We start from the raw sequence: 13,550 nt of genomic DNA, 5'->3' as shown, positions 1-13,550 counted from the left end.
TCGTTTTATATGAAAACTGATATTTTTGCGTTAAATGACTTTAATGACAGCATTGACATTACAGACTTTTGTCTTGCCTATGTTCTTACCGGCCAGACCCAAATCAAGGCCTATCAAAGAGGCCTATTGACAAAGATTTTTTTTAATTTTATCATGGAGGGTAGAGGCACGTCTACCCTTCATAGATTTTATGAACATAGACAAAGACAAACTGAAATAGATAATAATTTACATATGACTTCGACTACTTCATAAAATACAAATCAAAATATATTTAATAAAATAATTGGATTTGTTCCTAGAAATCGTATAGACAAAGCCAATTCTAGCAATGTTGCTGTAGTAAAATATTTTTATGGTAATTACTGGCAATCTTCCTCTAGGAACGGAGCACACATCGTTGCTTATCATGAACAGTGGTACAACTAAAAATGAAATGCTATTGCATTTAATATTCTATCTTTTACTGGTAAGATTTAAAGTCGAATGGCATTTCATTTTGTTTTGTGTCACTATTCATGATAAACGTCGACATGTACAATTATGAAGGGTCACGTCATTCCAAGGAAGTCAATAGGCCTTGGTAGGAACTAACGAGCGCTTTTTCAACGCGCGTTAACCTTTTCGACGCCATGTCAATTATGTCAAACACAAAAGCTGCCACTCGTACGCCACGTGCGTCGCCGAAGTGTCAAAACTGAAATTGAACTTTATGCATATGCACGTAGTCTATGTTGCACTGTGGTCCGTGACCGATTAATCCGTCTTTGGCGTTGGACCTGCGGTGCGGACATAGGCGTCCAAAAGGTTAAAAAAGGGACCTTTTCGACGCCATGTCAATTATGTCAAACAAAAGCTGCCACTCGTACGCCACGTGCGTCGCCGAAGTGTCAAAACTGAAATTGAACTTTATGCATATGCACGTAGTCTATGTTGCACTGTGGTCCGTGACCGATTAATCCGTCTTTGGCGTTGGACCTGCGGTGCGGACATAGGCGTCCAAAAGGTTAAAAAAGGGACCTTTTCGACGCCATGTCAATTATGTCAAACAAAAGCTGCCACTCATACGCCACGTGCGTCGCCGAAGTGTCAAAACTGAAATTGAACTTTATGCATATGCACGTAGTCTATGTTGCACTGTGGTCCGTGACCGATTAATCCGTCTTTGGCGTTGGACCTGCGGTGCGGACATAGGCGTCCAAAAGGTTAAAAAAGGGACCTTTTCGACGCCATGTCAATTATGTCAAACAAAAGCTGCCACTCGTACGCCACGTGCGTCGCCGAAGTGTCAAAACTGAAATTGAACTTTATGCATATGCACGTAGTCTATGTTGCACTGTGGTCCGTGACCGATTAATCCGTCTTTGGCGTTGGACCTGCGGTGCGGACATAGGCGTCCAAAAGGTTAAAAAAGGGACCTTATTGCCGATGGCGCTTCAATAAGGTCCCTTTACATAGATGATCCCACATTTAGACATCACGCGCGCGCGAACTCTCATGCGATTTTAGTTACATTGCGAACTGTTGGTTAAATACGTGCATTTCAACTAGCCGATCAAAACCCGCAATGTAATGAAAGTCGCATGCGAGTTCGCGCGCCGTCTAAATCAACCCTTAGGTTCACCTTTTTTAATCATGACAGCGATTTTTGCAGTACCACTCACATTTTGATGTGCTTGTAGATAGTACAATTTGAGTACATTTGTTTTGTATTCATTTGACCATTAAATTAACCATAAATATAGTGTGGTCGTGCCAGGGAGTATCTACTCAGCACGACCACGACCTGTATGTCGCTATGCCAAAACCGTGCAAGTACATTTTTTTTAAACATAAAAGTACATTTCTTTTCATGAATATGTACCGCAAAAGAAATAATAAAATCATCCGTGGATGTGCTGTAAGTACCACACGTTACTTAGTGGTTACCTTTATTTTGGGAATCCTCATTAAATGTAGGTACTTACAAATCGTCCAGCTACCGGCGACCACACGACACGTCATTAAGTGTGTGCCAAATAACGTAATAAGACCAAAATAAAACCAGAAATTCCGAACCTAATAATTTATGATAAATATATAGATCATTCCACAATATAATTTACATGACGATACAGACGTTCACAAACAATTTCAAAAGCAAAGCCAATTCCAAACTGCACAGGTTCAGAAACTAGTGATTCACTGGAGTTTTCAGAAGCCCGAGGCCCACGTAGCGCGCCAACACTCGCAAGTAAGACGGGTTCAACCTCTTTCTCTTCCCTAATAGGGTCTTTAGCAGTTTTACAGAGGATCCGTCGAACCGTCTCTGATAATCCGATGCCTGTAAATAGGTCGTGAGGTGGATAACTAGGTTTTTAGGGTTCCGTATCTCAAAAGGTAAAAACGGAACCCTTATATTAGGATCACTCGTGCGTTTGTCTGACTGTGTGTCCGTCTGTCACAGCCTATTTTCTCCGAAACTACTGGACAAATTAAGTTGAAATTTGGTACACACTACACATATGTAAGTTTGTGACCCAAAGACGGACATGTAACGTAAACAAATGAATTATAAACATGGGGGCCACTTTTGGGGGGTAAATGACAAAATTAAAAAAATTAAGTTTTTCAAACTACCTATAACGTTTTACATATCAAATGAAAGAGCTCATTGTGAGAATCTCAAATATATTATATTATTTTACAAATGGTGTAATGTACGGAACCCTTGGAACGCGAGTCCGACTCGCACTTGGCCGGTTTTTTTTGTTTCGGAGGTAAATGGGCTGTTTTATTTTATAGTCGATTTTGTTAAAATTTTATGAGCCTGAAGAGCTCCTAATTTTGGGCGGATTAAACACGAAATTCCAATTTGGGACCAAAAAAAATTATGTACTTAACCATACGTTTCCGTAACTCGGAGGGACATTTTTAGGATATACCTGCGGTAAAATTGCACTAAATATGCGGTAGCATAGGGAACTCTACCTAATCTATTCACTTTTTATCGAAATCGGACAAAAATAAAAATTGGCCTAAATAATAAGTTCGGTCTTTTTCACATTAAAGGGTAAGTGGAGTCCAGACGGGATGACACAATCGACCGATTTGATCAGAAATGAAATCGGCGTCAATTTCAATTGAAGGGATGTTTACAAAAACAACAAACTGCTTAGAGCGGTTGACATTTTTTTAAGAACATTGTTAATCGTTTCAGGTATCAACCAGTGTGTAGTCAGTTATGTTGTTTTTGTAAACATCCCTTCAATTTAGGTATTCACCAATTTTAGATTTATGGTAATATTTGAGCCCTCTAAATTAAAAAATGGCCCCAAACGAAACTACAAATTGCTATTCTTACGTCCGCACCTACATTTTGTCGGTTTAATCGGTCATAATCGGCGAGCTAAAATAAAATTGGCGTTTGCGTCCACACGACCTGATATGATCGGACAATATAATCAGATTGGCAAAAAATTGACCCGTCTGGACTGGGCTTTATTACACAATATCCTGGCCGACGGCAACTGGCAAACCATCGGCCTAGGCTGCCCTCCTAAGCTAAAAAGCGGTATTTGCATTAAATTTTCATTGAAAATACGTCCTTGTAGCTTAGGAGGGCAGTAGGGCCAAAGGACAGTTTTCGGTTGCACGAAATATTCAATGTCAAAAAATATAGATGGTCAAGCAAATCTTGTCAGTAGAAAAAGGCGCGAAATTCAAATTTTCTATGGGACGATATCCTTTCGCGCCTATATTTTTCAAATTTGCCGCCTTTTTCTACTGACAAGATCTGCTTGACCCAGTATAGTTCAACTGCAAAAATATCAAACATTAAACATTTTTGGCAATTCGAGGTGATGGCGATGCCTTATGTTCTTAAGCCCGCTCCACACTCGTGCGCCAATCGCGGCGCGAAGCCGCGAACGCGAGTGTGAAGTCTATTTCGCAGATCTGCGATCTCGACTCGGCTTTGCGTCGCGATTCGTGCACGAGTGTGGAGCGGGCTTTATATTTCGTGAAACGGAAAGTCGGCCACGATCGTAAATCGGTGTTTACAGACGGCCGGATCCGCACCGGACGGCCGCCGCCGTATGGTCTTAAGTTGTTAGCCCCCAATTCGCACGAGAGCTTTTTCAACGCGCGTTAAAAAAGCTCTTGAATCTGTCCGCACTCTAAATTCCATTTGACGACTAAGGCTTAAAGTCGAAAATCACCGCTTGATAAAAAGCGCCACCGCTGTCGTGTGAATAAATACACATGTATCTATTTGTGTCATTCAAACGCTTTTTTAACGCGCGTTGTAAAAGCGCCCGTGGGAATGGGGGCTTAAGGTCGCTGTCCGGTGCGGTAGTTATACTCGTAATATACAAACAAAAGATAAGGTCATCGTATGAGTTATAAGTAGCTAACACACTATCGCACCCCACACCACCCACCCCACGTGCGTCCCACAATGACCTTGGTGCGGTGCGATAGTGTGTTAGCTACTATAGGTTAGCGCATCTGCCCTTTAGAGCCGGTACAGACGGACTGTAACCCGACTGCAGCTTGTATGAGAACTGCACGCCGACGTTGCAGTTGGCGACAACAAACATACAAATTGCAGTCGGTTAATTTGCAGTCCGTCTGCCGTTAGTAATTTGGCTGTAAGGTTGTTGTTGCCGCATTAAAAGCTTGTTAACTTTTTACTCTATGCACTTAAAACGGAAGTGTAAAATATCGTAATTTTAAGCAAATATTCAACTATAAATAAAAATAAAATAAATCTTACAGTAGTTTTCGATATCCAAATCAATTCTTCCAAAAGATTATCGTTCTTTTCCTTACTTTCTAATAAGGGAGGCACGTCCAGATACTGAAAAAACATCTAAAGCTCATATTTCAATTCACTGCTTCATATTTATGGGCACGAGTAGTCCGCCCGCCCTCCTAGCCTAGTCGCTAGTGACCCTGCCTCCGAATCAGGAGGTCCCGAGTTTGAATCCTGGTAAGAGCATTTGTATCGTTTCCAAGCAAAAAGTCCCCTTGCCGTAAGGACGCTTTGAAAGGTTATTCGTATAAAGATACAAGCAAATCTCGTCCTTATGGTAAGTGACAAAGTGGGACCGGGGACGAATATGACTGAGTTAAAGCACAAATAGATGGGCTTTCGGACCGCTACATTCAGATTCCGACATTGATACGGTCTGGGGCCTGTTTCATCGAGTGGAAGGTCCTACGTCCGTTAGGCCCCATTCGCACGACAGCTTAAAAAGCGTTGCGTTAAAACCCGACGTTGGCGCTTTTTTACCGTTTCCAATATTTGTGTTCATACGAACGCTTAAAAATCACTTGTGAGTCGTACTATCACGTACGCATCTCAGCAAAGCCATACTTTATTTGCTATTACGACGTATTATTTGAATATAGCTTGAATATTTCAGGAATTTGTAAGCATAAGTTGACATTTTTAAGGTGAAACTAATAATAATCTTGACGATTGACACCAAAAATTGACACTTGACAGCCAACTGACAGCAGCGCCGGCGCTTTTTTAACGCTTGTGAGAACAGATACACGGAGATCCGTATGCTCTATTCAATTTGACGCCAACGCTCAACGCCGAAAATCGAACAGTGCTCGATAAAAAAGCGCCGCGCTTAAAAACCGCCTTCGTGTGAATACATACATGGTTATCCATTTGCGTCATTCAAACGCTTTTTTAACGCGCGTTGAAAAAGCTGCCGTGCGAACGGGGCCTTAAGGATGCAGGTATGAGAGAAAGCGAAACAGTGACATGCGGACCGGACTAAGGTCCCGATCCGGTACACCCGTCTATTAGTGCTATATGGATGTTATATATTATCTATAAATACATAGGTATTTATCTACCTACGTATGTACATATAAAAGTATGTACATATATGGTCGTCTTGTACAGTCAGCAGCAGAAGTCGCTATACACTCCAGCGGGCTCAGCACGGTTCCATTTTTATCGACTATCACTATGCGCGTCCCTTTCGCACTTATATACTTGTTAGAACGTGACAGGCATGGTGACAAGGGATAAAAACGCGACCGTGCTAAGCCGCCAGGTGCTCAAAGAGAGGTAAACGTTTAAACTATCAAAAAGTTGTTGACTGTCATGGTAGCATTTACTTGTGAGCGCTCAACATGTCACAGATATCTTAACAGTCGCTATTCATTAATTTCTACACTTACAATAAATCATTGATACCTTAGCTGTCAAAAAACCACTGGTATCTAAGCGGTCAAAGTGTCAAATATATCTGAACAATATGGAAAAATAGACGTTTAAAGCATACATGTATGGTCGTATATTGAATGAATAATAGCTATGCTAATTTCAGGTAAATCGTTTTGACAATCATCGAAAGCAGTACAGTCTTGTCATCACATACATCTATCTCACGTTTTGCCCTTCAACCATTGACAGGGGCCTGTCAGTCAACTTACTGCAAACTATTTCTTTTTATGTGATAGAATCATCAAAACGAATGAGTGTCACATAGCGAAAGCTAACTGAAGCCGAATTTAGAGCCAATTGTCAAGGCACGTTGTGGTCTTGTTACTAAGGCGTTTGCTTTTCAAAGCAGAGACCGCGGGTTCAAATCTCAGTCGGACGCACCTTGAGATTACAGCTTTTTTCTTGGGTTTCATTTCTATTATTAATTTGTGGTTTTATATTAATTTCACATAAGTTTATATATTTTTTGAAGATATGTCACATGTAGCGTATGTACGACTTTCTAACAGGACGTTGTAGGTTGACGCAGTGGGCGTTCCTGAGATTACTCCTGTGCGGAATGCGATTTGATGTTTACTGCTAGGTTATACTAACAATAAGTTCAAAGATATTATACAGTATGTATCAGAACGAAAGGCCAAGAAAGAGACCCATTAATGTTTAGGTCATACTGAACAACTTTTACTATTAGACTGGTCATATTTTTCATAAAATCGATTTCTACTGGCAAAGCATATTACTTTTTGGCAACCGGGTTTTTTAACCTAATTAGACCCCGCTGAATCCGAATTTTCCGGTTGCTCGATCGAAATCTTGACCGGAAGATATTTGACATTAAAGGTCCCTTTTTTTGTTTTTCGTAAATAACTCTTAAACGGTGGCGCATAGCAAAAAATGTTCTATTACATAAGTAATATGCATAAAATTGCCTACAAGAAAGATTCAGTACAATTTTTCGCTAGGATCAATATTCAAAGAGATTTTAACGCGGGAAATTTAATTATAATCACTTCTAAGGTCCCGTTTTTTAGGTTTTCGTAAATAACTCATAAACGGTGGCCAATATCAAAAAATGTTGTTAGACAATAATCTACACAAAATTATGAGCAAAAAAGATTCAGTACACTTTTCGCAGGGATCAATATTTAAAAAGATAAAAAGAGGGAAAGTTAATTATAATAAATTCTAAGGTTCCTTGTTTTTATTTTTTTTAGTTAATAATTTGAAAAGTATGACTCATAGCAAAAAAAATCTTATACGTAAATAATAAACGTAAAATTTCCTACAAGAAACATGCAGAACACTTTTCGCCAGGATCAAGTCATTTGCGAAAACCTAAAAATAGGGACCTGGAAATTGATTATAATTAACTTACCCCCTTTAATACCTCTTTAAATATTGATTGTAGCGAAAAAGTGTACAAAACCTTTTTTGTGGACAATTTTATGGTTAATATTTATGTAGAATATTGTTTTGCAACGGGCCACCGTTTACGAGTTATTTACGAAAAACTAAAAAAAGTGACATGTGAACTGATTGTAATTAACTTTCTTCCTTTAATATCACTTGAAATATTGATCCTAGAGAAAAGTGTTCTAGATATTTTTTGGAGGAAATTTTATGTAGATAATTTATTCTTAAAAACCTATTTTGCTATGGGACACCGTTTACGAGTTATTTACAAAAAACTAAAAAGGGACTTTAAAATTGATTATAATTAACTTACCCGCTGCTTTGTCTTTTTAAATATTGATCCTAGCGAAAAGTGTTCTAAATGTTTCTTGAAGGAAATTTTACGTTTATTATTTATGTATAAGATGTTTTTTTGCTATGAGTCATACTTTTCAAATTATTAACGAAAAAATAAAAACAAGGAACCTTAAAATTTATTACAATTAACTTTCTTTTCAATTAAATTTCTTTATTATCTTTTTAAATATTGATCCCTGCGAAAAGTGTACTGAATCTTTTTTGTTCAAAATTTTGTGTAGATTATTAACGTCTAACAACATGTTTTGATATTGGCCACCGTTTATGAGTTATTTACGAAAACCTAAAAAACGGGACCTTAGAAGTGATTATAATTAAATTTCCCGCGTTAAAATCTCTTTGAATATTGATCCTAGCGAAAAATTGTACTGAATCTTTCTTGTAGGCAATTTTATGCATATTACTTATGTAATAGAACATTTTTTGCTATGCGCCACCGTTTAAGAGTTATTTACGAAAAAAGAAAGAAAGGGACCTTTAATGTCAAATATCTCACTTCCGGTCAAGATTTCGATCGAGCGACCGGCAAATTCGGATTCAGCGGGGTCTAATTAGGTTAAAAAACCCGGTTGCCAAAAAGTAATATGATTTGAAAAGTGATGGTTTTATCGCAGAGGTACATCTATAGAAGAGGAGGCACCGTTCTTACGGATCATGAGTCCAACCAACAAAATAAAGAGAGGAGTCATAGTTGGATATGCTTAACACTTTTACTGCCCGTGCTCCTCACGTGGGGCCACGGCTAGCCTCTATTACAAAGCCATAAGGTTTACATGTCAGATTGGGACAGTGAACGTGTTAAGTTTCAATTCTATTATTTTCTCCTTCGTTCTTTGATCGATTCGGAGGATCGTATTTTAGTACTATAGTATATTTTAGTACAATAAGCGGGCTAAATAAATATATTAACATATAATATGCTCTACGTTTTGGAAGAACGGCCGCCTATGACAGTTAAAATAAAAAACCGATCATTCTCGTAGAACCTAAGTACTTATTTATTGTTTAAGTTTGACACTTGACGATAAAATACTTCTTTAAGAGCCAACAGGAGTGGTCATTTCTCCATACAAACGTACTCCTCGTTTTCCTCCGTGGTTTTTGAAGCTAGAGCAATGATTTTTTCAACACAGATTAATATTATCAATATCTGTGTCGGACCGTTTTGCTTTTTTTGATATTTTTGTTTATTAAGGCGCTAGAGCCCTTCAAAAATAGCCAAAATGGCCTAATTGACTATGCCGCAATGAGAGGCGTGGCATTCAAAACTGATATCAATTAGCCAAAAAAGCAAAACGGTCCGACACAGATACTTTCATAATCATTTAGATTTCCAAATTTGGTTACGATTGGTTAAGTTTTGGAGGAGGAAACAGAGGAGTACGAAACCTCGATTTTTGAGATTTTTACGCAGGATTTTTCGCCTTGTCCTTATCGCACTTCTTTTAGGTGCCGCTTCCGTTAGCGAGACGGGTATATTTACCTAAAATATTTAAAACTCAGCTCCTGTTTCGTCTTAAGAAAGGAGGTGTCAATTCGTAGTTGCTACAGTATTTAAAAAAAAAGTTAAACAGATAAAATGTTGATGCTTAGTTACCATTGAAATAACAACTGCTTAGCAACTGGTGGCACCCTGGCTGCTGACGTACGTGATTGGCAGTGCGTGTAGGTATTAATGACAGCAGCTTGAATTTGAGTGCTTAGTTACCACTGACATTCTAACCGTAAGGCTAAGCGCGCACCACGACTTTTTGTCGCGCGATAATTTAGTCGCAGAAATGTAACCTATGAGTTTATATGGCAGTGCGCGCATATGCGACAAAAAAATCGCAGCGATTTTAAAATTGTGATTTGTCACATTTTTCCGCGACTGCTCGCGACGCGATTGTCGCAAAGTGAATTGCAGCATACGGAGTTGTATGGCCCCGCGCGCACTGCGATAATAAAATCGCACCCGGACCAGTGTTGCCAGATGGTCACAAAAGTCACATTTTTCGTGACTTTTCGCCTTCTCGTGTGACATGTGCGTGACTTACGATCTTGAGGCAATTTTTGTGACTTTTTAAGCTAGTCGAATTTTGGACAAGTTTAGTTCTACCATTTGTATTATTTAGGAACGCGGTGAACGCACCCAAGTTGACACTTGCACTGACACCTACATCCACCATCATGTTTATTATAATAGTCGTGGCAAGATGAGACTTGTTACCTTGACATGACGGTGTCATTTAGTTTGATAGTAGTACTTTTTTTTTTTGTGTATGATTCATTTCTTTTGGCCTCATATCTCGAATATCTGTACGAATAGCATTATAATTACTGCGGACAAAAGTTTTATTACAAAATTTTCTACAAATTTGGTTATGTTCATTTTTACTCTGCGATCAATACTTTAGGAGCTACAGGCTGTTAAAGTTAAATAACAGATAAAAAATAGACGGTTTAAGAAAACGTCGTTTTTTCGTAATTGTTCATCATAAATAAAAAAAAATTGTTTAGGATAAGCAACCTAAGCGACCTGCTGATATAATATTAAAAAAAAACCGGCCAAGTGCATGTCGGGCAATGCTCAGTGTAGGGCTGTAGGCTGTGTAGGGTTCCGTAGTTACCCGTCCGTCAAAATAGACTATTTGCAAAAACTCAAAAACTGCTAAACCGATTAGGTCCGCTATATTTTTCCTTGAAAGTACGTCTTTACTAAGTTTTACTTTCACGATTTTTTATATATTTTTTGGACCCATGGTTAAAATGCTAGGGGAACTAAAGTGGAAAACACAACTTTTTTTCTTTCAGATCGATTATTTCCGAAAATATTAAGTTGATCAAAAATGGTCCTTAAAGACCCTTATTCATTTTAAAAGACCTATCCAAGACACTCCACACTATAGGGTAAAAGCGAAAAAAATGTCGTTAGATAGGTCTTTTAAACGAATACGGGCAGGGGCGTATTTACCATAGGGCCAAGGGGGCCATGGCCCGGGGCGGCAGGCCGCAGGGGGGCGGCGAAGCCGCCCCCTTGCGGCTTTTTCTGGGCGCCTTTTATAATCAAACTTAGCTATATTTTTTATTATATTTTAATTGACATTTAAATTAATAAACAAACGAACGCTTCAAACCCCACCAATTGCTAAAAATATCTACCAACAAGTACCTAAATTAAGCAACATTTTCGTTCAAGAAGTATTAGTACGGCGCAGTGCCGGATTTACCACTAGGCTGAGTAGGCTGAAGCCTATGGCGGCAGATTTTAGGGGGCGGCAAATTTGGGTCAAAAAAATATTTTATTAGCTGTTCAGATAGGGTCGACCAGAATTTTGTCGCTCGCCTATTTATTTGTAAAATTTAAATAACAAGCCTTGTCGATTTTGCCGCCCTCTGTCATGTCAAGACCCTTTATATTGAGACAGACAGACGGCCGGACGGACAACAAAGTGATCTTATATGGGTTCCGTTTTTTTCCTTTTAAAGTACGAAACCCTAAAAATGTACCTACTATTTTCTCGAAAAAATTTCGCGCTCGCTACGCTCGCGTTTTCACGTACGTACCTAACATTATTTGTTACCCATCTGACTATATACATACGGGCGGTTCTTGTGTCTTCGTGGTATTGAATCTCACTAAATTGTTCCGATCCCATGCCGAAACTCAGTACAGATAGAGTGCTCTCGATATCAGGTACAAATACAATACTTTTCATGACTTTCCAGCACCACAGAATGAGGGATAATGGTACGGCCTGTGTAATACGCATCCCTACTACTGTCGTCTGCATAGCAATGATTATCATTGATATGCAGCAATGACAGCACAGAACCTAGTGCAACGCCAGCGGTAATGTCCACACTATCGGAGCAGCTTCCGTCTACTATACGGCTCATGTGAAAGCTAGCGATCCATTTGTATAACATATAGTCCCTCGAGCAGACTCGATGCCAGACCCGACCGAACTCCTTAGCTATATCCAGCCTGACTGCCATATCTCACCTTGATTCTCAATGGCCAAAACCCAGCAGTACCCACCGGTCACCGATCAGATCAGGAAAATATAACGAGGTCGCATCGTCATTGAGTGACAAAAACGGCCCATATAAATCTGTATCTAGAATAGTGACATTAGTGACGTCACCTTTCTGCACTCAAAAGAATAAAAAAATATCTACGTTCCACTATCAGCGGAGAGCGCCTGAATAGCTTAGCTCTTCTTAATATAGAAGCTGAGCTGACAAACGTTTTAAATTACGACAGCGTTATTGATGATTTTGTCAACCAATTTGTACATAGGAAAACAATGTAAATGCCTATGTGAGTAAATGGTAAATGTTTAGTTTTTTTTTATTTCACACCCCAAAGGTACTTGTTGCAGGTTTTTTTTGATGAAGGGGGGCGGCAAATCAAAATGGCCCGGGGCGCCAAATTTGTAAATACGCCTCTGAATACGGGTCTTCAAGAACCATTTTTTGATCAACTTAATATTTTCGGAAATAATCGATCTGAAAGAAAAAAAAGTTGTGTTTTCCCCTTTAGTTCCCCTAACTTTTGAACCATGGGTCCAAAAAATATGAAAAATATCATAAAAACATAGCTTAGTAAAGACTTTCAAGGAAAAATATAGCGAACCTAATCGGTATAGCTGTTTTTGAGTTTTTGGGAATGTCTATTTTGACAGACGGGTAACTACGGAACCCTACACTGAGCATGGCCCGACATGCTCTAACCCGTTTTTTTTTTTATATTTTATCAGCAGGTCACTTAGCTTGCTTACTCCAAACTATCATTTTTATTTATGATGAACAATTACAAAAAAAACGACGTTTTCTTAAATCGTCTATTTTTTATCTCTAATTTAACTTTAACAGCCTGAAGCTCCTAAAGTATTGATCGTAGAGTAAAACTAAACATAACCAAATTTGTAGGAAATTGTATGACAAAACTTTTGTCCGAAGTAATTATAATGCTATTTGTAAGTACATATATTCGAGATTAAATATGAGCAAAAATAAGAAAAAAGGTACCGTTAACCCTCCCTGCACCCTCAGCACAACACCCCCTACCCTCGAGGACTTTTTTTATGTTTATCTGGACACCACAAGGTATACCTATACCAATTTTCAAAACTACACGAATTATTTCCGCAGATTTTTCTAATTTTCTTGGGTTATTGTAAATCTTAATTTTTTAACTTTCTCATTAACCCCCCAAAAGTAGCCCCCATGATTAAAATTCATTTGTTTACATTACATGACTTACATGTCCGTCTTTGGGTCACTAATTTCCACCAATTTGTACCAAATTTCAACTTAATTGGTCCAGTAGTTTCCGTGAAAATAGACTGTGACAGACGGACAGACAGACAGACAGACGCACGAGTGATCCTATAAGGGTTCCGTTTTTTCCTTTTGAGGAAAAATCATAAAAGGTTAGTAGATTTTTTGTGAAATATATTATTTTCTGAATTTCTTCTAACAAAATTGATTTACGTACCCATACAATACAATAATATAAAAATGTGACTTGAGCAGCAAAAACGTGACTTTTAGGGAAACGAAA

At 38.6% G+C, this 13,550-nt stretch overlaps 2 protein-coding genes across 8 annotated transcripts in view; one reads left to right on the top strand and one right to left on the bottom strand.

The window, feature by feature from the left end:
- LOC134798730 (ubiquitin-like modifier-activating enzyme ATG7) overlaps positions 1-13,550 on the top strand; it is a 441,738-nt gene that overhangs the window by 397,552 nt on the left and 30,636 nt on the right. The gene's annotated exons all lie outside the window — the stretch shown is intronic.
- Positions 2,051-13,550, bottom strand: part of LOC134798642 (uncharacterized) — a 29,012-nt gene continuing 17,512 nt past the window's right edge. For 6 of the 7 annotated variants that reach the window (XM_063771003.1, XM_063771006.1, XM_063771007.1 and 3 more), the window contains 2 exons: positions 4,757-4,840; positions 2,051-2,323 (listed from right to left, as the gene is read on the bottom strand). In XM_063771003.1, the coding sequence (XP_063627073.1) occupies positions 2,174-2,323; positions 4,757-4,840 (234 nt within the window). In that variant the 3' untranslated portion in view covers positions 2,051-2,173. The remainder of the gene's footprint in view (positions 2,324-4,756; positions 4,841-13,550) is intronic. The other variant, XM_063771009.1, reaches the window with a different exon arrangement.

This window comes from Cydia splendana, chromosome 17 (genome assembly GCF_910591565.1).
Source record: "Cydia splendana chromosome 17, ilCydSple1.2, whole genome shotgun sequence".
Taxonomy (NCBI): Eukaryota; Metazoa; Arthropoda; class Insecta; order Lepidoptera; family Tortricidae; genus Cydia; species Cydia splendana.
Note: the sequence above shows the minus strand (reverse complement) of the source record. Positions and strands in the feature narration are given on the sequence as shown.